This window comes from Aspergillus affinis (genome assembly GCF_023601865.1).
Source record: "Aspergillus affinis strain CMG 70 chromosome Unknown NODE_68_length_188550_cov_91_414992, whole genome shotgun sequence".
Classification (NCBI taxonomy): domain Eukaryota; kingdom Fungi; phylum Ascomycota; class Eurotiomycetes; order Eurotiales; family Aspergillaceae; genus Aspergillus; species Aspergillus affinis.
Window position 1 is genome coordinate 74,053 of NW_026515849.1, and position 21,025 is coordinate 95,077.

The window sequence follows — 21,025 nt, forward strand, 5'->3', positions numbered from 1 at the left end:
ATAGACATGATCGCTTTCGGGTATATAAGAATTACTTTTTCGTTCGGACGTTTCTCGCTCGCCATACACTGTTTGCTCCGATTTAGCTTATTGGTTGGACTTCCCATGCAACGAAAGTACTCACTAAAAGCCACAAGACTCAAGATAATCAAGTATACGTCCCACAACTCTCTTCTATTACGATCGGCTCAGATGACTCTTGTCGCACTATCTCTCGAAAAGTACACGTCACACACCAAAGACCTGCCGACCTCCCCCTCCAAGCGCCGAATCACCACCAGCAAGGGCCAGATTTTGCAGATCGCACGTTAGTTGCGTTGGTCGAGCAGGGATCTACGCAGCGGGCCATTCCGTATGGCCTCAAGCGTCAAGGACCGCCATGTCGATCCACTTAGTCCCTCGTTGGACTGTCGCAAACCATCTTCATTGGTAAAGGCGCATTTAGAGGGCCCGGGATGCATCTGCGGAGTGCCTTTCCGTTGTCTCTTGGTTTGTCGGCCTTGAAATCTCCGAAGCCGCTTAGTCGTAAGTCCGAAGGCCGAGAATATAGGTTCAACCTAGTGTGGTATAAATAGAGTATGTCGATTTGAGGAGTACAGGATTATGAGAAGTAGGTTAACGTGGTCGAGAATTGCAACCCGACGGAGAGTACTCCCAGAATGACCATCCAGCAAAGAGACCAGAGACCCCTCGATGTGCTCGTCATCGGCGCCGGAATCGCCGGTCTAACAGCGGCCATTGCGCTGGGGAAGCAAGGGCATCGTGTTGTGGTTCGTGTCTCTATTCCGTCTAGGGTTAGGATCATTAACCTTTGGATGTGACAGATCTTAGAAAAGTCCAGGTTCGCACGCGAGACCGGAGCGGCGATTCACATGCCTCCGAACTGCACGGCGCTGCTACAATGGATGGGGATCAATCCTAGGGAGTTTGGAGGCACGCTGCTTCATCGGGTATGTTTAACTATACGCCAGGGATTGCAGGAATAATAGGTGTTGATCCAGTATTAATGGCCAGATGCAACGGTACAATCATCAGGGAAATATGATGCATGAGCAAGACTTCACACCCTTGAGGCCTAAGTGGCAAGCCGTATGTCGAGCGCGATCCATAACTAGAACGATTCGGGCATTTGACCAGGCATATAGGAATGGTATCTCGTCCACCGCGTTGATCTACACAATCACCTGAAGCAGCGGGCCTTGGAGACTGCGACCCTGCATTTAGAATGCAAGATCACCAATGTTGATATAACATCCTCTCGCCCCTCGGTAACGCTAGAGAATGGGCGCGCATTCGAGTGCGACCTACTCCTCGGCGCCGATGGACTGCACGTATGCTTTTCCCTCATTGACATACTACGCAAACTAGAAAGCTCACGCACTGCAGTCCGTCCTGCGAGCCAGTATAGCTCCCAGCTCTGCCGCTCCCAAGCCGGTAGGAAAATCGGCCTTCCGCTGGCTTCTTCCGACGAACCAGTTGAGAAACGCAGCGAGCACGGCAGAAGCAGTTCGCAACCCGGGAACATTTATTGAGTGGGCCGCATCCGACCGACGGCTAGTAGCATACCCCTGCTCCGACAATCAGATATTGAATCTCGCCGGATTCCTGCCGACGACGGAAGCGGGGGAATTGGGCGAAGGTGCACGATCCAGATTTAGTCGCAAGGCATGGGAGCTAACATAGCGGTATACAGGCTGGCAAGCAACAGGCAATAAACGAGCATTGGTGCAGGGATTCTCGAGCTTCTCGCCGAGTGTCAAAGCACTGGTTGAGAATGCCGGCGATGATCTCAAGGTGTGGGAGCTATACGATATGAAGGTACTTCCTTCGTGGGTCAGGGGACATTCGGCGCTTCTAGGGGATGCTGCGCATCCGTTCCAACCGTGTGAGTTGCGACCCGCAGGTACTTTGGAAGGCACTACATGCTAATTAGCTAGATATGGGCCAAGGGGGAGCCATGGCGATCGAAGATGCGGTATCCCTTGCGATCCTGCTGCCGCTGGGCACGTTGGCGAAAGAAATTCCCGGTCGGCTTGCCCTATATGAGCAAGCACGACGAGAACGAGTGGAAATGATTCTGGAGTATACCCGGATCAATGGTCGTGATGAGGGCGATGCGTCGGCCGACAGAATCAGCGGTAAGATCCGGCGACCAAAATTCCAAGAATTATGCTGACGAATCCTGAAGCGGACGAAATGATTAGGATCATAGAAATGTGTTTCGCGCACAACGAAGTCCAAAGCTCGGGTGCTTTGCTCCAGTCGGCAGATGGACTCGCCCTTTCCAAACTGTAAATGACAATGGAAGTTGATAGACGAATGCCAATCCCACTCTAGTTACCGAGGCAGTGGTTGTGAATTCTCGACGGTCTTCGACTCAGGCAAATGATTCGCAGCGAAACCATCTAGGGGCAGTTTGTGGTGCACAGAGTAACCCGGATTCTTGGGCACGCCATACATCCAACCATGCGGGAGAATGTATTCAGCTCCCTTTTCCAATGCAAGGACCACACGAAGACTAGAGTTCCATTCTCAGAATATGTCCGTTCTCCGTCCAGTGAATCCAAATAACAGCCTTGAGTCATATTTTTATCCACCATCACGTCCCTCCTGTGCCGATATGACGGTCACGGTTGAGTTCTCATATGTCAGGTAGAGGTTGCATTGATCGGAATGGCAGGCATCGGAGGGTAAAACGGAGCCCGTCGGGGCTTTGGACGCATACTCTAGATTGTCAGCAGTCACCACAAATCAAGACTTCAACTATTGACCAAAATTGCAAGTTCAGTGCTTTTCCATTTTCAAGAAACAAAGACAAGATTATTATGTACAGTCGAACGGAAGCGCACTACCTGAAAGGTAGGAAAAAAATAAAACCTGGTATCTCGCCCGGGAACTGACCACCGTGACCGAGGTGTGGTCCCTAACTGACAAAGGGTCTCGAGTGGCCAACATTGCACGTCCCGATTAATGCAATACAAATCATGAAAATTATGAGACTGTGGTCAAGGTATCCTCTGCGCGTCCCATTCATTGGCACGAGGGAAATGGTCCGAAATCCGATCCGCCGTTCGCCTGTCCCGCTACACACCGCTAGTATCAAGAGCCGAATTGATGAAAATGATTATGCGCCACCGACGAGGACGTTGTTGACGGGGATGTGGACTGTAGTCGAGTCGCATTAGTATTCGCATGCAGCGGGATCAAGGGGAGAGAGGATAAAAGGGGGAAGACGAACTCAGCTTGACGATGTAGCCGATGAAACCCATGACGAGGAAACCAGTACCAACAGCCTGACTGATCTTGATGAATTCACGCTTGTCGGCTAGAGACACAGCAGGTTAGCAAAGGTCGCGCGGGATGCAGACCGGAGAACGCACGCTTCTGGCTTCGGTTGATGAACATCATGCCATCCTTGAGGAATTCCCGAGGGACGTTAAGGAGTTCTTGCACCTGGTCAGACATTGTGAAAGGATTGAGGGGGCAATGCGAATAAATCAGGACGGAGAAAGAGGGATGGCGAAGGAAAAGGCTGGACTGGACTGGAGGCTTGAGGACATTTTGAGGCGATCGTGACGCCAGCTGTTCTTCTGCCGGATCCCGGGTGTCGGTCATACGTTGTTCCGCCGGTGGTTCCAGAGTTCACTGTAAACAAAACAAACATCGCAAACAGGCTATACATGATAAACACCAAACACCACACACCTTCCCCTTCAGGCCCGAGGCCTCCAGCTGACCAAGCGGAGCCCTAAGAAGGACGATGCTTCAGGATAATGGAACATGGATTCTGTCGTTCGAGTTTCTTCTTCTGGTCTTGCGTTGATGTTCCGCTATGCTGACACCGTGGTCTAACTACTAGTTACCTTAGTGAAGATATAAATCGAGCTACCGACCCAGATCCCATCATTCAGGCAATGCACCGCAGTAAGTCCAGCCCTCTACCGCAATATAGCATGTTGAAAAGCAAATATCTATATCAAATAAACAGAAAATGGACAATTAGACTGGGACAGAATGGCAACTGTTGGATCCGGAGGTAGCGAGCGTTGGTGGCAGCGTCAGTCAACCACCGGAGGCCTAAACTAGTCCCGCAAACCATAACAAAATAAAAACTCCATGTCCCAGACTCCCAGCACAGTTCCCATTCTTCTCCATAAATCCATCGGCTCTGGCCACTTCTAGTCCATAAGCTCATATTTCCTCTTCTGAATTTATCAACATGCCCCTCTCGCAGTCCAAAGGCCTCACGGTCGCGGCCACCGCCATCGCAACCACCTGTATCGGTTTCGGCATCAACGCCGTCTTACGCCCTGACCATGCCTTGACTTTCTTCGAATGGGACGCGCCTGTCTCACCGACCGAAAAACGCGTCGTTGACGACCTCCTCGCGGTCTACGGCATCCGCGATATCTTCATGGGCCTGGCCGTTTACTCGGCCGCATACTTTGGCAGCCGCAAAGCATTGGGGTGGATCATGATCGCGGTCGGCGGGGTGGCCTTTGGCGACGGAGCGATTTGCTGGGCCCACGGTCACGGCCAGTGGGGGCATTGGGGTTATGCCCCCGTCGCCGCCCTGGTGGGCGCCTTGATGACGGGTTTGTTGGACAGGACTTGATCTTGGGGGTTGCATAATGGGTGTCGGCATGGCTTGTTATTCCTGCGGGTCGTTGCTCGGAACGCGGTCTACTTCGTTGTTTGTTGTGGTTTTTTTTTTGGTTTGTTTTTGTTTGGGTTGTTTTTTTTTTCTTCTTCTTATCCTTGTGTCTTCTCTAAACCACGATATCTGCGAACTGGGAGGCTAAGGTTAGTCCATCAATTTGGAAATGAAATTAAGCATGGACATCTAATAATGTGTCGCTCGATTGAAAAAAGAGAAACAGCACATTGGATAGCTTCCTACCCCTTGCGGCTCCTAAACTCGTCCCCACGGGGTATGCCAGTCGAAGGAACTCGCGCAACAGGGGAGTTTCTCCCACAAAAAGACTAATGCGCCGCCAGTAAACTTGAATGCGACATCCACTATTGCTTCTGTCTCTTCATCTCGACGTCGTAGTATTCATTGCTCTCCAGAAAGGGTTAAATCAAAGCAAGGGTGGACTCGATTAGATAAAGAGCAAACTCCGTGCAAGTCTTTAACAGCACACTTCATACACTTGATTATAATTTGACATCAGTCAAGTACATAAAAGCTCTCTAACAGCATCCCGTGTAATCGCCTGCAAACCAGTTCAATCTAAGCTCGAATAGCAAACGGCCCGGCAGCATTGAACAGACTCGGCATCTAAAGATCGTTAGCTTGGCAGTTCCTTAACGATTGCGCAGATCTCACCTGAGGGGCCGTAGAAAGGACGGTGTCGACCCTCAAATACCAAACAGAGTCGTCCTTTACCGTAGGCAAATTCTTTGGGACGGTAATCGTCACTTTGCCGTTGTGCTCGTTCACCCCGTCGGTGATTTTGACCCTCTTGTCCCAGGAGACCACGTCCCGGTTGCGTACGGGGTTGTTATACAGCCAAACGGCGTAGGGAGTGCCCGGGTACTTGGAGAGACTGGAGTCGCAGTGCCCGTTAGGTGCGCGGTTAAACTTCAGGGTGACTTCGGCTCCCGGGGCGACGGTGGAATTGTCCGGAATGCCCTGGTAGACGTTGATGCAGGCATAATCGCGCTTCCCCCAAGCTAAACGAACCTATTTAGCGTTGGTATGGAAGAGGGGTGTGGAGTGAGCTTACGGAGGTTCTTGTCAAATTGCGCTGTGGCAGAGACGGCCAAGAGGGCGGCGGACAGAGCAGCTGAAAGCTTCATTGTGGGCGGTAGCACGAAGTACGAGATCGACGTTTTCCTTGAAACCGGAGATAATTTGACATGGAGCGACGGAACACATTTATAATGGCGACAAGAGATATCAACCAAGGATACTACATTCGGGGGCATGATCAGATTCACGAGCGATGTCTTAGACATGCAGACTTGGCCCGTATCATTGCCATGCCTCAACTTGGACTAGATGAATGAGTGTATATTTAGAATCTTTAGATTCGTTATGCAGTGCATTCGAACTAAGACCAACACACGGAAGTGGAGCGAACAATTGGATACGGCGATCACGGCGCATGCGAACACCACCCCTGGCCCAAATCAAGATGCATCCTACAGTACACCTCACATCATGTGCTATGACAGGCTGATTTTGTATGTCGACCCAGCCTCAGTCGCAATAGGACCTGTGTACTCCTTCCCATCCAGCGAGAATGACTGCCCATCCTGCACTCGAACCGCCAGTTTCCCCCCGCCCTTCGACAGGACCGTTGCCTCCTCCAGCGCTCCGTCCTTCCACTGCATACTGATCTCAAAATTGCCCCTGGCAACCAACCCCGAAACACTCCCTGTGTTCACTGCTGCCGGCAGCGCCGGCAACAAATGCACAAGTTCGTGACTCTGCAGCAACATCTCCGCGATGCCCGACACAAACCCAAAGTTGCCGTCGATTTGGAAGGCAGTGCCGGGGCCACCGTCCGTATTCCACAGGTTCGAGCTCGGGTAGGTCTGCAAAAAGGTCTGCGTATGGTTCCATACGGAGTCGCCATCAAAAAGCCGCGCATAGAGGTTCATTGTCCAGACGCGCGACCAGCCGGTACTTCCGCTGCCGTGCTCAATACGACGATCCAAAAAGCCCTTGGCAGCCTCCGCAAGGGTCCTGTTTACCAATGGGGTCAGCTGAGAACCGGGAAAAAGGCCGACTATTGGACTCATGTGGCGGTGGCCCGGGGCTGATTCCTCGTATTCATCGCGCCATTCGAGAATCCGACCGGTCGATCCAATCTGCGGCGATTTGATCTTGGCGAGGTACTTGGCTGCGGTGGTGCAGTCGTCGTTATCAGCCAGGGAGAGTGTGACGCATGTTTCATTTACAGCTGTGAAGAGCTCGTATAACAGGGAGTTATCCATCGTTGGGGCGATGTCGATGCCTTCCTTGCTGCCTGCCTTGGCCATGTCATCGGGTACGAGGAATGAGGCCTCAGGGGAGCAGGACGGTCCGGTGTTATAGTAGCCTTCGAAAGTAAAAAGGTAACAATAGTAGAACCGGGCCGCACTCTGCAAAAGAGGCCAGATGCGTTCTTCGAGAAAGGCCTTGTCCTGGGTGAAGCGGTATTGCTCCATGGCTTGAGACGCCAGCCACGCGCCGCCCATGGGCCAGATCGTATAGGCGGTGCCATTGTCAGTGGGCGCTGTGTCCCCCCAAAGATCAGTATTATGATGTAAGACAAATCCCCCATCGTCACAGTGATACATGCTCCTGGCCATTTCTTCTCCGCGAGGTCGGACCGTCTCCAACAATTCCACGAACGGCTCAAATGTCTCGGCGAGATTTGTGACTTGAGAGAGCCAGTAATTCATTTCCAAATTAATATTCACCGTATACTTGCCTCCCCATGCGGGACTATAATCTTGATTCCAGATTCCCTGCAGGTTGGCCGGCAATGAAGGAGAAGCCGAGCGCCTCGACGAGGCAAGCAGCAGATGGCGACCGAAGTTGAACATCAAACTGACAAGCTCCGGATCGTCATTGGGGTTCTCTTTATAGCTCTTCAATCGCATGTCCGTTGTCTGATTGCCAGCAGATCCGGATGAGCCTAAGTCTAAATTCACACGACCGATGAGGGCGGTATAATCCGTGACGGCTTCCTCTCGGAGATCAGAGTATCCTTTGTCGACTGCAGCGTCCAAAGTATCACTCAGTTGGGCCTCCCATTTATCTTCATTATCATAACGGTACGATGTCTCTGCATCAAAAAGTATGTCCACGGTCGTGACAGAACGCACGCTGATAGAGGAACCATTGCTCGTGACATCTCCTGCCATAGGGTCAACAATTGTTCGCCCTAGGAATTAATAGAAAAGACTTACCTCCATCCGCTATGACTCGCATACCAGCACTGAACTGGATCGGATTCTCATCGTCGCTCGTGATGGCTTGCAGAAGCACCTTACCCACTCCATCGGCTTCCTCTGCCTCATTATGCAAGACATATTTCTTCCTTTCCAACGAAACAGTCACATCCAGCCTCCCCTTCTCACTAGCGGAGAGCCTAAACCCAAGCACATCCCCAGGATAACTTGCAATGAAGTCTCGAGTATACTTGACTCCATCATAAACATAACTAACCTGCGCAGTTCCAGTGGAAGTATCCAATGTTCTCACATAGTCTTCAATCCCCTCTCGGTCATGGCCAAAGTCCAGAATCAAGCTGGCAAGAGGGTGATAACTCTGCGGGGAGTCCGGAATAGCGACCATATCAGAGAGAGCAAGTTGCCCGGCTTCAGTGATGTTCCCATCTTTTAGCAGCTTTCTAACTTCCGCTAGGGCGTCATAAGCATCTGGGTTCGCGCGTTTCTCAAACGGACCGCCCCAGATGGAATTCTCATTCAATGTAATATTCTCAACCGGGGTTCCCCACACCGCCGCAGCCAGTCGGCCATTTCCAATTGGCAGCGTCGACGCAAAATTCGACGCGCCGGACGTATACCAAGTGAAATGCGAGGCATTTAAGCACTCGACGGCTGATAGAAGACCCAGCACTGAAGGAAGAAGAATACGAGAAGGCAACATGATTAGGAACGATGCATGGTTTGTAAAGTCGACTTGAATCATGCAATTCAGCGTGGCTTTTATACCTGCATAGCTGAGCTACGATGGGATAGACAGTTGTGATGATGGCGCAGAATGAAGATGAAACTAGTGAAGCTCTAATGCAGCACCCCCGCGGATCACCCTGCTCTCATGCTCGGTGCCTGGGTATTCCACGAATAACAGTGTGATTCCCAGGATGATATTTGGAAATTTCCCGACGGTTTTCAAACTGCCTAATTTTCTCTTGGTCAATGCGACACATGATTGCTTCTCGAAGTCTTATACGGCCGCTTAGAGGCTTCCTTTGTTTGAATGACTACTCAACCCCAGATTCCCCGCACTATTCTATGATGGATTCTTGCCAAGAGTTGATTTAATCATTATTTCGCAGGAGGGTGTTATTATCCAATTCGCGGCAATTACCCATATGGATAACTTCTCATAATCGTGATCTCATAATCTGACAAAAGATGAACAAGGGCCAGGTACAAACAGCCTTAGGAAAAAGTGGCCGTCGGTTGGTATCTGTTGAGCCACCCCCCGAAGGTCTTGCATGGATATGCAGGGTATAAAATCAACCGAGGGTAGCGAGAAGTTAATTACAGGTGCTATGAGAGAAAAGAAAGTGAGTTGGTTGCTACTAAGAGGCAGCTATGGTAGAAGTATTAAGAACTAAAGTTATGTGCAAGGTAGGAAGTATGTAAAGATTACCATCAGTCGGGATCAAGCCGTCTAGGCCATCCGTTCTGTATGTACATTGAGGCCCAGTCGATGAACGTCTCAAAACAATCAGCACAGATCAGCTACTCTAAGTCGAAGAGATAGGCTTCTTCTGCAAAGTCTGCTTGAACGCCTGTAAAGAAACCTCCGGTTCTGAGGGCCATTAGCTTTTGACTTTCGGTCAAAAATTACGAGGGGAATGACTCACGATAGTAAGGGACTTCATGACCAGCTTCGTAGACACGCAGGAACGAGAAGTTGTCGACCGTCTTGAAGGTTCCCTTCTCGGTACCGTTGACGGTGTACGGCTTCAACGACTTGCCCTTGAATTCATCTTGGCCATCAAACTTGACCGCATTGGCCACGTCGTAGTTACCAACCCAGTTACAGATCCAGTCAGCGTCACCGGCCCAGACAAGCACGGAAATGCCAGACTGCACGACCTCGGACAGAGCAGACACGAAAGATCGAGGGTCTATTTAATCAGCTTTACTGTGTCATTTAGCCACTAGATTCGGGTTCACTTACTGTCACCGGTGGTCGCAAACTTAGTGCTCGCCGCGTTGGCACATTCGCTGTATTTGGACCGAGCTCCGATGGCCTTCTTGACCTCCTCATCGGCCAGGTAGTCGCTGTAAGTCGATGGGGGCTCGGGGTCATCCGACGGCCGACGCACATCGTACACATCGAAGTCGTCAGCCTGCATGATCGGGCCCTCGACGGTAGAGTAGCAAGTAGAAGAGGCCTCGCGACAGGCAGCATTCGTTCCGGTCTCAGTGCACTTGTCCACAGCCGGCAGACAGATATCCTTGAGGTTCTGGAGGTATCCGTCACGCTCCTTCTTGGAGATCAAGGAGCGGTAGCTGTTGTTGTAGGCGAACTCGATATAGGACTGCTCCTGGATGCCCGTGTCGAACCACCCGTTGTTGATGCCGAGGGCGACGAGGTCGATCTTCTGACCCTCAACAGAGCCAGAATCGATGGCCTTGTTCTGCTCCTGGATATAGGAGGCGAATTCGGGCCCATAGTGACCTCCGTAGGACTAGATACGTGTCAGTAAGCGACCAACATGTTAGGATTTCCAAGTAAATCACCTCGGTGAAAAGACCAAAGTCACGGCTCTCGTATTCCGGGAACTGATCGTAGAATGCCTGAAGCAATTTCCACACGTACGGAGCAGCCGTCACGGTGCTGGTGACATTATTGGTGCCGTAGGAGAAGCCGACACCAATCGGCTGATCGATGTACAGCATGTTGGCATAGTTGTTCCAGCTGTGTTCGTTTAGCGACGGCTTCTTCTCACCGTCGACAAAGTGACAGGGTCCATGTTCCTGGAAGAGTCCGATCATGGATGAGCAGCCCGGGCCGCCGTTGAACCATGCTGCGAGGGGAGCCTTTTTAGGATCGTTGCGAGACTCGAAGAACCTGTGGAGAATTGCACCCGTTAGTTTGAGGGTAATTCAGGCGGTCGGGCCCGATCGGCAAGGACGTCACATCGTCATACCAGAACCACATGTTCATGTTCTCTCCGACCGACAGATATCCGGAGTATTGGTTCACCCCCGGGGTAGTCTCGCAGATGCCCGAGTTCTTGACGAACTCGAGCTTCGACCCGGTCGCACGATGCTCGAACACATTGTAAGTGATGCCATCACGCTTGACGGTCGACACGGTATTCGAACGATCGAAGTGAGGAACCGCCAGGGCAACCGGCACCAGCCATGCTAGGTTGAAGAATCGCATCGTGAAGCCGAACAGAGAAAGATATAGATCTGGGACAACCCCTGGTCCAACTTTGTCCAATCCCAGGAACGAAAAAAGGAAAAGGAGAGAAATTGTTCGGCCTGAGCTCCCTGAAAACCGGCAGGTTAAGTACGTAGCAGGCTGAGCCAAGGGGATCCCTCCGACGCCCACCCGCATCCTTCTGCAGTGTACGATCCACCGGGAAGCCGAATGGGCCATAAGGCAATCCTATTGATAGAGCGCCTATTGATGGGCAACGTTATTGACCCTCTTTGTGCTCAGCGAGTCGACGCTTGGCAGGGGCCATTTGGAGCAATCAGAGTGACGGACTGCGCGACGGCTACTGACCCCCGAAGCTTCATTGTCCGTCGAGTGGAGTCGGCGTTAGACGCCACCGTAGCGATGTTGGCAGCGGGTGCGATGAGGCCGTCCGCAGCGTTACATCCGCCGCCTGTAGTTTGCCAGTTTGGCCCCGGCGAGCGGAGAAAGCTGCTGGCGCTGGACGACAAGTGGTTTGGTCTCGAAGCCGCCCAGAACCGACGATCATCCACTGTGGGCCCAATCAGGGAATCCTCAGGCCGAAGGCTGCGCCCTCTGCCCAGAATTGTCGTCGTCAGTCCCTGGAGATCTCCGTCGGGATCAGTTGGGGTCCGACCGGGCGAAAGAAGTGGCTTCTCACCATTCAGGGGATCTGGGATATCAGGCCATATCCTCGTGTTTGCGACTCAAGGAAATTGGTCGATTCTGGCATTCTGCAGAATGCACCGTTTCTTGGATCGCGAGCACAGACGTGATGAACACTCATCTGGTCAACGCACTTTCTATTCTGGGTAACGATCGGAGGACCCTGGTGGGTGGAGACCGATTTCCCTTGCCACGCTGTGGTGGTGAATCGGTCTGCGATGAGTCAACTCTTCATCGATCGCATTTAGGGCTCGCCCGGTCACCCTTCACGGTCGCCTCAGGCAGGGAGTTTCATTCTATCCGACCACTTTCTGTTCACATCAATGAGTTGGACACTATGCAGATCCTGATCATTCCACCGATAATGGCGACCGGCAATGACACGTTCGGTCTCCGATTGCCAACCGATCAAGCTGCCATCTATAGTGACTGCAGAAGGACAATCACTTCTGTCTACATTGCGGAGTCCGACGGATAAATCCCTAGACTCAATATATCTTGAAAATACCCAGTTGATAAGTAATTCTAGAGTCAAGTGCCCGGAACAAACGGAAGCAAGCGATGAGGAGTCGCTCTGCACAATCGCAGATCTCGACTCTAACGGTCGGGTCAGGAACGTCTACAAACGTTGATCTTCTACAGAGTAAATGCTGGAGGGAAGCCATATACAGATTGTGATTGCGTAGGAATGACGAAATTCCACGGCTTCCCTTGCCTTTTGTTGACCCCTTGAATACTCACAAAACACCTTACCTGGTCCGTGCACGTCGTGATTGACAATGATTATGAAATTGGAAAAGCAGCAAATGTTTTCCAAGGCTATCAAGTTGTTGAGTTGGCAACACCCTGAATATTCGTGGTGGCGGCCCTAGCTAGGAAGAGCAAATTCGACTGTTCTAGCCCTGTAAATGCTGATTGTAAGCTGGACTTGCATTTGCCGATTACGTCAACCATAAGCCCTGGCGGCCTCAAAAGCCCCTTCGCTGCCCTTCGTATATTGTGTAATAATCTGGCATTAAAGTGTTTCAGCTGTCTTCGGGAAGCGAACTTCCGCGCGCCACTCACGTTTAAAATAGTTGAGACCAAAAATCTGAAACTCATTCACCAGTGACAGGTCAATTTTTACTTGTCTGTTAGTCTTACATGATCGGCGTTGATAGAGAATTAGACCCCATGCCATTCTCAGGTTTCGCTTCAAAACAAAGTGAGTTATTCACCGCTCGAAATGACAACTTCAAAGTTACAACTCTCAAGGTGATCGGCAAAAAAGAAAAGAAAAAAGAAAAAAGCAAGACTATTCACGCCGTGACTCCTATTTTGAGCTCCCACCCTAGACCGTGTCACTGAACGACAACACCCTGATTGTGAGAGTTGTGGACCGGTAGTTTACCTATGCTGTGCCGGCGAGCGTTCCCTGCGACTACTGTGGTAGCTTCTTGTTCAGTGATAAGAATGAGCCTAAACGTCTTCAACATTGAATTCCGAAAAGTAATTGGGGATTGTGGACACACTACCCTTGACACGGCCGATTGGATGAAAACCGGCGACTTCCCGACAAACTGCGCAATAGCTAGACCCCTTTCCACCCCCGTGGTCTTCGGTGCCGACATACTATCCATGTCTGTTTCTCGGGTCACCAATTATAGCATGACTGTGCCTTCTACATTTCACTATAATGGCGTCAATGTCGAGGTCATGAATGCAACTTTCTGCAATATCACTGTCACCTACACACATCCGGGGGTTGACCATTATTGCTGGACAATCTGCTCCGTGCAGATCTTTCAGGCCCCCAGGCAGGCATGCAGGCATCTTCCGGGGCCATGTTTGCCTAAGGCAGGAACTTTCTCTAGACGGCTAGACTGGATTCCGCAGGTTTCACGCTATTCCCGTCTAGGAAATACGAGATGGACGAATTGGACGAAGTGGACGAAGTATACTAACTACAAGTAATCTAGATCCAACATTTCTTTGACATTTTTGGAATTTGTGGACACAGAATTAAGAACTAATTGTGGATATGTCTGAGGCTGCGGCCTAATGCTTGTGCAGCCTAACTGTCAGGGAGCTGCCTCAATCTTGCCCACAATTTACATTAATATTCGCCTCTTCCCTTACCTGCCGATTCGATCCTTCCTCCACCAACCCTCTGCTTTTGTGACTGTCTGCCTGCTTACTCTACATTTCCAAATTTTAAGCGGCAGCAGAGACAAAAGTACCCAACAGTGTGACACAATGGCAACAACACCGCCCTCTTATACCAAAGTGACTCACTGCGCCACCTATCCCGGCATCAATCCAACTCAGCCCGGCCTTTCTACCGCAGGCAAGGTTGTGCTGATTACCGGTGCATCTGGCGGCATCGGCCGGGCCACTGCCATATCCTTTGCCGCCTCGAGACCCCGAGCCCTCATCCTCCTCGGCCGTCGCGTCGACGCCCTGATGGAAACCGCCACGATCATCAGCACAAGCCACGCAGACGTGACAGTTCAAGCCCATCAGGCCGACCTTGGCGATGCTTCGAGCGCACGCAATGTCATGAGCAAAGCGGCTGCTGAGTTTGGCAGCATCGACATTCTCGTGCACTGTGCTGGCGCACTCGCTCCGGTAATACCCCTTCTGGAGGCGGATCCGGCCACTTTCCTGGACGGCTACAAGACTACCGTCGTCGGTACGCTGGTGGCGGCGCAGGCTGTCGTCCTCGCAAACAAGACCATTGCCAAGGAAGACAAGCCCGTCACCTTCATCAATCTGACCACAGCCGGCATCCTGTTTCCCCCGTTCCCCGGTATGGGCGCCTATGTGAGCAGCAAAATGGCTGCCGTGAAGCTCCTCCAGTCCTTTGCGGCCGAAAACCCGCAAGTGCGCCTTCACAATGTGCATCCAGGACTTCTTGAAACGGCCATGTCAGCCAAGCTGGCGGAGTCGATCCAATTGCCATATGCGTATGATGACAGTACGTAAGAGCTAATCCTATAGTCTTTGTTTCGAGTAACTAACGATCGATCTTTTTTCTTTCGTCTGCAGTCTCTCTTCCCGCTGACTTCCTTGTCTGGGTCGCCTCCCCCGAAGCTGAATTTCTCAAAAACAAGATCGTCTTCGCCTCTTGGGACATTGATGAACTCAAGGCTCGCGAGAAGGAGATTGTCGGTGGCCCGCCGGGAACTGGTGAGCTCTGGCTAGGCTACCAAGGATTTCCACGATTTATGGCTGGCCAGCCTTTGCCTGGCACGCAGTAGGCAGTTGGGACTCTGTACGGGAAGCCATTAGTTGTTCGCTGAACGGAGAGCTAGCAGGAAGAATTCAATAAATAGAATCACTAGACTTATGTTACTCAGAAAATGGAAAAGTAGCCATGATATATTTTCATCTGAAAGATTGTCACTCCATACCTATGTATGATAGCATATTAACTCAACAGACCAAACATCTTGCGACTCCGTAATTGCAATCTCCATCGGAGCATTTCCACCACCGGTTCAACTACACAGGGAAATTTACTATACCCGGCGACCTAGTGTTCAGGGTCCCAGACATCCAGGCATCCAGGCATCAAGACATCCAGACATACAGGCACCCAGGCATCCAGGCAGCCGGGCATCTTTGAGGGACTGTTTGCCTAAGGCAGATATATTCTCTAAGCGGCTAGACTGGACTCCTCAGGCGCAAATCCCTGCCAGTTCGGGAAAATGCGCTGCAAGGCTATAGTTAAAGTATGTTGGCTGACTGTTGACCTGTTGGACAGAAAGATCAGGGCGAGGCTGTGGCGGTGCGACAATCAACCAACCGGTTTGCCACTGTCAACCTCAGCCTTCCTACAGCCTACTTGTAATATGTTAGTCCCACGGGTTCAAATCTCTTGAAACACCATCTCAATCATACATTATGAGTTAGTGCTTCCTATTTTCAACTTGAATGAAGCACCGACCGGATTACCCCATCGTACAAGATGTCAACGCATGTATCGGCACACAGGAAAGAGACTGAGAAGTTGGCTCCTGATCTTGGTGAACAAGATACCAAGCATCAGGTCTTGGCGGTCTCCAGTTTCCCAACCACGAGCTTGTTCAATTTCGCTCTATTTTTCACGCTTGCACTAGCTGTGATTGAGATTATACTCCGATGGTCGAAGCAGAACAGTGGATTAGGGCCAAATCTGTCGGCATACAAATTTTTATGGGAATTTGGCCCAGCTGTCGGTATTGGAAAGCACCAAGCACCCTTAGAAGCGTGGCTAATTTCGTGAGAAGTATTTGCGATAGCCTCCGGGTTCTGGGGCCGCCTTGCAGATCATATTGGACAAACAACGGTTTGTCACCGAATGAAAGACTCCCATGGAGTGACTGCATTTGCAACTCTCGGTAGAATTCTTCTCATCATCACAATAGGCCTGTCGTTCCGGCTTCTTGAATTGCAGTGTGTTAAGCTCGACAGAAAAGCAATAACTCTACTGGCTCACTCCGAGTTCTCGGGAGCTGGATACAATAGTGGAGATATCGATGCAAATCCAACGTTGACTGTAGCCGGTATTCATGGCCTTGGCCGACCATATCCTGCTGGCACGACTGGTGAACATGCATTTCAGCCTTTCAGTGCCGCTGTCAAAAGCAGAGGTTTGAACTTCTCTTAGTCTTTTACTACGATTCAGTCTAACTCCACTCTCCAGAAGATGACGGTATAATTGCGGGTATTGTGGATCTTTTCTCGTCGGACCTCAAGTGTGAAGTGGCGTCTGTCGTCAACTCAACTCCAAAATGCAGCTCTGCCACTTGCCCCGACAATGCACTGAGCGTGACTTTAAGCACTCCAACTTGCACAAAATATCGAATCTCGCTATTTCAAAGGATTCCAGTCAGCGCGGACGAATATTATGTGGACGTTGTAGCTGCTAACTGCGCAGACGCAAGTGATGTGCCGGAAGATCCTCAATTGATATTTGTCGCCGCTCACTGGAATCGCAATAACCCCAAAGTATCGTCCATTGTTTGCGAGCCTAGCTACTCTATATCTCAAGCACACGTATCATTGCACCAACGGAACAGCAGTACCTTCATGGTTATTCCTATCCGGATCAACAATGGCGAATCGGAGCAGCACATCCCGGAGGTGACACCAACAGATCTTGCTGCGAGTTTTATGTCAACACTAAAAAACGCCGAGATACCACTATCGAAACTACCTGAAGTTACCAATATGATGGGACGCTCTTCAAACTCCGATGGAGTGTATTACAATGCATTCCACCTGGTTGTGAACATGCTACTTCTGCGTTCACCCGAAGAACTCTTTGACTCATTGCTTCTTGAAAAGGTTTCTCGTCAGGTATACGCCTCAATTACTGGGCAGATCGCGAACCAGTATCTTCTTCGCAGCAGTCACAAAGAGTTTGAAGGCCACTCCTTTGGCAACGTCAGCCGGGTCATGGTTCATGAAGATTTCGCTAGGTTTATCGAAGCCAGCTTGGTCGCTCTCATAGTCTTAGTTGCGACTATTCTGGCTCGAAGGCCAATAGGAAACAGTGTATCCCGACAAGGCGCTACTGTTCAGAATTGGGGAAAGAAGGGGACTGAATAAATAATTGGGCATAAACCGTCCACGCATTCTCTGGTCAAGGCTCTCTCTTTGAGTTATTGTTTCGTCTTATTCTATATTTGCACTCATGTTAACCCTACTAGGGGCTTGACATGAGTATTTGGACATTGGGATTATCGTTGTTAAATAATACATCGACAGGTACCAAGGCAGATGTGAGATGAACTAGTCGCTTCCTATCTTAGCGCCGTCATCGTGCAGGGCCAAGTAACCCCGCGGTCAGCCGACTGAACACATCACAATAGCAAATATTCTGGTCCCTTTCATCTGCGAATGTCACACCGCAGTGTGTTTTCTTTTCACCCCCTCCTGTATCACCCAACAATCAATCCTCGTCCGACACAATGAATTTCAATACTCCTCAGTCGATCTAAATATATGCCATTGAGTTCGCGCAAGGGGCTCTTAGAGAAATATCAGCCCCACTGAAGATTATCTCTCGAGCTGATGGCGCAGAAAAAGTGCTTTATGAAGACAAGTCCCGACGATCAGATGAGATTGGCGTGATTTACGTCAATGATCCGGATTTCTGGACGAGGATCCTTTCAGACTTTGACTTGGTACCTATGCTAGATCTGCTGTTACTTGCGTGTTCTAACAATGTAAAGGGCTTCGCTGAAGCCTACATGCTTCAAGAAATTGACTGTGAGAATCTGAGTAAAACATTCGATGTAAATGGCTCTCCTTACTCCGGGGCGTGTTGCTAATATCTTTACCAGCTCTATATCCAAAACCCTCGTACTCTTGGATCTCGTAATTTTCTTTTTGGCTTGATTCCACGTCTGGTCCGGTGGTGGAGGCCGCAGAACAACGTCGCCAATGCACGATCGAATATCTCTTCACACTATGACACATTCAACGGTCTGTTCTCAGGGCTCTTGTCAGCGGACATGAATTATTCCTGCGCCCACTGGTCAACCGACCCAACCGAGTCTCTCGGGTCAACCCAGCGAAGGAAGATGCAATGTGTCCTAAAGAAAGCCCAACAACTATCATCCAACCACCACTTGCTAGATATCGGCTGTGGCTGGGGAGATCTGATAATTGAGGCAGCCCGCCAGACTGGCTGTCAGGCCACCGGGATCACACTATCGTAGGAGCAAAAGACCCTTGCAGACGTACGGATTCAACATGCCGGACTGCAAGATCAGGCCCGAGTCTTACTTTGTGATTATCGCAACGCGCCTTGCCCAGAAGGGGGATATGATCGAATTATTTCCATCGGCATGTTTGAGCATGTCGGATCTGAGTTTCTGGACGCGTATTTTGAGACAATATCCCGCCAACTCAAATCGTCGAATGGAGTAGCCGTGATAGATGGAATTACCAAGATTCACCCGGTTTGATTCCCTCCACACGCTCTCGTATGCTACGGTTAATTCTAGAATAGTTCCCCAAAATCCTTTTTCTCTTTCCAGCGAGCAGATTATTAATAATTGCAGTATTACTTTCTGTACTGCGAGCCTGGGTTCCGAAGTAGGATTCTAGGCAATTATCTGATTTGTGCAGACGAACCCCGGAAGCTGTGGTCTCATGATAGCGTTGGGTCTGAGTGGGAAAAGCTGTGATGATTTATCTTCCTATCACTTGACGAAGCCTTAGCTAACAAAACCCCTCTCTCGGGCTTCATGTTTGGTTGGTTGATCATTATTTAACCAAGGCAAGGCATTATCAAATCAGGTTTCTATCTCGAATTCCACCTGTTAGAGCCTACTTGTTCAAATATATTTAGCGGGCAAATTTTTAACTCCAACTGCATAGAGATACTGGGAGAACATTCTGCGATAATCATGCAACTCTTGTGGACGGAGATGACTATCCAAGTCCCAATTTGGTCGGCCCCGAGTCTATCCAGACAGGCTTCGGGTCCAAAATCGCACCAATCGCTGCAACCTGCCCTTAAAATCAAGCCTAAACGAGAGACCCATCATGTGTCAGCGGAACTTCACGGAACTAATTAGGCCCCGAGCTAGTGGATTAACAAGTATGTCCACTCGGACGTACTTTGTCCCTCCGAGAGTCACCTGGGGGCTTGGGCACTCCTTCATCATTAATCAATGCGGGTTATAGATACAATAAGCGGTAAGCCCCTGTAGATCCGCGGGTCTATGGAGTACACAGTTCGGAAATGTGGAGGGCCATTGCCGGCATATCGATTTAAAGTTGTAAGTTTTCTTTTACTTCTGAGTTCTGTCTCTCTCGACCTTCTTACTATATATTCTCTATTGCTTAAACATGGCTTCGCAGCAATGGCGCCCTGGGAGGCGAGTTGCCATCGCCGGTGGAGGACCGGGAGCTATATCCACTGCCATTGCCTTTCTCCAGCGCGGCTATGATGTGCGTATCTTTGAGCGCCAGGATAGCTGCAAGGCCATAGGTGGCGCAGTCCTTTTGTCTACGCCAGTCCTGGCTATCCTTCGCTCCTACGGCATGGACGTGGAAAACTTCGGCTCCTACACGGTTACTCATTTCCAAAACAAGTGGGGAAAGGAGCGTGTCGAGCTCCCCTTTAATCCGGAAGTCGAGAAACGCATGGGTATTAAAGGCTGGCATTACGGAGTGCTGCGTTCGTCGGCTTTCAAGGCGATGCTCGAGCTCGTGCCCGAGTCTGTGATCTACGCAGGTCACGAGGTTACGGCGTATACCGAGCTTGAAGACGGCGTCGAGATTGAATTCAATAACGCCAATAAAGTCACGGCAGATATTTTGGTCGCGGCGGATGGAATTCGATCCGTGGTATCCCGACAGGCATTCGGAGATCCTGGACTCTTTCACACCGGGATTCGTCTCTGGTTGGCCTGGTGCGATCATATCCCTGGGATCCCAGCAAACCACGGCGTCATTGCACACGATTGGCAATACCAGGCCAGTTACTTTCCGATGCTTCACGACGGCAAGCCCGGGTTTGAATGGTGGGTGGTAGAGCCCTCTTGGGAGGATAAACCGCTCCCAGAGGACCCCCAGGCGCACCTCTCCGCGATACTACGAGACTGGTCACAGCCTCTGTCTCGCCTTCTCGAGGCTACGAACTTTGATTCGCAAGTCTATCGCTGGGAGATCTATAATCGTCCGTCGATGAAGAAATGGTCGACCGGTCGGATTGTGGGTATTGGCGATGCGGTTCATCCGGTGTCGCCATACGCAGCATACGGCATGGGGATGGCGATTGAGGATGGTTACTACCTGGCGAAATCACTGGAGGGTGTCGATCTACGTGATCCACGGGCAGTCACGGCTGGTTTCGAGCTCTACGAGAAGCAGCGGCTCGACTACGTGAATCACAACATGGAGTTTGCGCGGTTCATCGGCCGGATATTCCATTCTCTCCCGTGGCCACTGGCCAAGCTTCGTGATCTGATCTTCGATTTCACTCCCTTTTTAAGCCACTTCCTGCAGAAGGGATACCTCGACAACTCCGAGAAAGAAACATTAGGTTTAAAGGAGCTTCATGTCAATTAAGTAGCCTTTCGGTGGAGATAAATTTCATCCGGGGTTCTCAGTCTCTCCCTAACTTCAAGCATCGAATATTCGATTTAGCGTTGATGATATTTTTTGGTTCTATACTCCTTGCAGTAGCAGTCTAAATGTCCGTATAATATTTTTTCCAAGCCGTCTAATAACCCCCATAGCCCAATATATCATAGCTCATATTCATTT

At 50.5% G+C, this 21,025-nt stretch overlaps 9 protein-coding genes across 9 annotated transcripts; 5 read left to right on the plus strand and 4 right to left on the minus strand.

Moving 5' to 3' along the window:
* Positions 1–659: 659 nt before the first annotated feature.
* KD926_009440 (FAD-dependent oxidoreductase) lies at positions 660–2,295 on the plus strand (the record flags this gene model as incomplete). Its single annotated transcript, XM_053102079.1, has 8 exons — positions 660–770; positions 825–950; positions 1,015–1,089; positions 1,146–1,331; positions 1,387–1,639; positions 1,694–1,885; positions 1,938–2,138; positions 2,189–2,295. 8 exons carry the CDS (start codon positions 660–662, stop codon positions 2,293–2,295), a joined length of 1,251 nt encoding a protein of 416 aa, XP_052954407.1.
* An 829-nt stretch (positions 2,296–3,124) lies between these two features.
* On the minus strand, positions 3,125–3,465 carry KD926_009441 (translocon subunit SSS1; the record flags this gene model as incomplete). Its single annotated transcript, XM_053102080.1, has 3 exons — positions 3,125–3,165; positions 3,239–3,325; positions 3,381–3,465. 3 exons carry the CDS (start codon positions 3,463–3,465, stop codon positions 3,125–3,127), a joined length of 213 nt encoding a protein of 70 aa, XP_052954408.1.
* Positions 3,466–4,219: 754 nt separating this feature from the next.
* Positions 4,220–4,615, plus strand: KD926_009442 (DUF4267 domain-containing protein; the record flags this gene model as incomplete). The annotated part of the gene is made up of 1 exon (XM_053102081.1): positions 4,220–4,615. One exon carries the CDS (start codon positions 4,220–4,222, stop codon positions 4,613–4,615), a length of 396 nt encoding a protein of 131 aa, XP_052954409.1.
* Positions 4,616–5,233: 618 nt separating this feature from the next.
* On the minus strand, positions 5,234–5,802 carry KD926_009443 (uncharacterized protein; the record flags this gene model as incomplete). The annotated part of the gene is made up of 3 exons (XM_053102082.1): positions 5,234–5,281; positions 5,330–5,676; positions 5,730–5,802. 3 exons carry the CDS (start codon positions 5,800–5,802, stop codon positions 5,234–5,236), a joined length of 468 nt encoding a protein of 155 aa, XP_052954410.1.
* A 369-nt stretch (positions 5,803–6,171) lies between these two features.
* Positions 6,172–8,608, minus strand: KD926_009444 (glycoside hydrolase family 95 protein; the record flags this gene model as incomplete). Its single annotated transcript, XM_053102083.1, has 2 exons — positions 6,172–7,853; positions 7,906–8,608. 2 exons carry the CDS (start codon positions 8,606–8,608, stop codon positions 6,172–6,174), a joined length of 2,385 nt encoding a protein of 794 aa, XP_052954411.1.
* An 829-nt stretch (positions 8,609–9,437) lies between these two features.
* On the minus strand, positions 9,438–11,092 carry cp6 (putative carboxypeptidase S1; the record flags this gene model as incomplete). Its single annotated transcript, XM_053102084.1, has 5 exons — positions 9,438–9,502; positions 9,558–9,824; positions 9,878–10,391; positions 10,444–10,774; positions 10,854–11,092. The coding sequence occupies 5 exons, from the start codon at positions 11,090–11,092 to the stop codon at positions 9,438–9,440; spliced, it is 1,416 nt and encodes a 471-aa protein (XP_052954412.1).
* Positions 11,093–11,302: 210 nt separating this feature from the next.
* KD926_009446 (uncharacterized protein) lies at positions 11,303–11,926 on the plus strand (the record flags this gene model as incomplete). The annotated part of the gene is made up of 1 exon (XM_053102085.1): positions 11,303–11,926. One exon carries the CDS (start codon positions 11,303–11,305, stop codon positions 11,924–11,926), a length of 624 nt encoding a protein of 207 aa, XP_052954413.1.
* A 2,085-nt stretch (positions 11,927–14,011) lies between these two features.
* On the plus strand, positions 14,012–17,350 carry KD926_009447 (SDR family NAD(P)-dependent oxidoreductase; the record flags this gene model as incomplete). The annotated part of the gene is made up of 5 exons (XM_053102086.1): positions 14,012–14,732; positions 14,804–15,011; positions 15,752–15,975; positions 16,027–16,389; positions 16,443–17,350. The coding sequence occupies 5 exons, from the start codon at positions 14,012–14,014 to the stop codon at positions 17,348–17,350; spliced, it is 2,424 nt and encodes an 807-aa protein (XP_052954414.1).
* Positions 17,351–19,603: 2,253 nt separating this feature from the next.
* On the plus strand, positions 19,604–20,827 carry KD926_009448 (FAD-dependent oxidoreductase; the record flags this gene model as incomplete). The annotated part of the gene is made up of 1 exon (XM_053102088.1): positions 19,604–20,827. The coding sequence occupies one exon, from the start codon at positions 19,604–19,606 to the stop codon at positions 20,825–20,827; it is 1,224 nt and encodes a 407-aa protein (XP_052954415.1).
* Between the last annotated feature and the right edge of the window lie 198 nt (positions 20,828–21,025).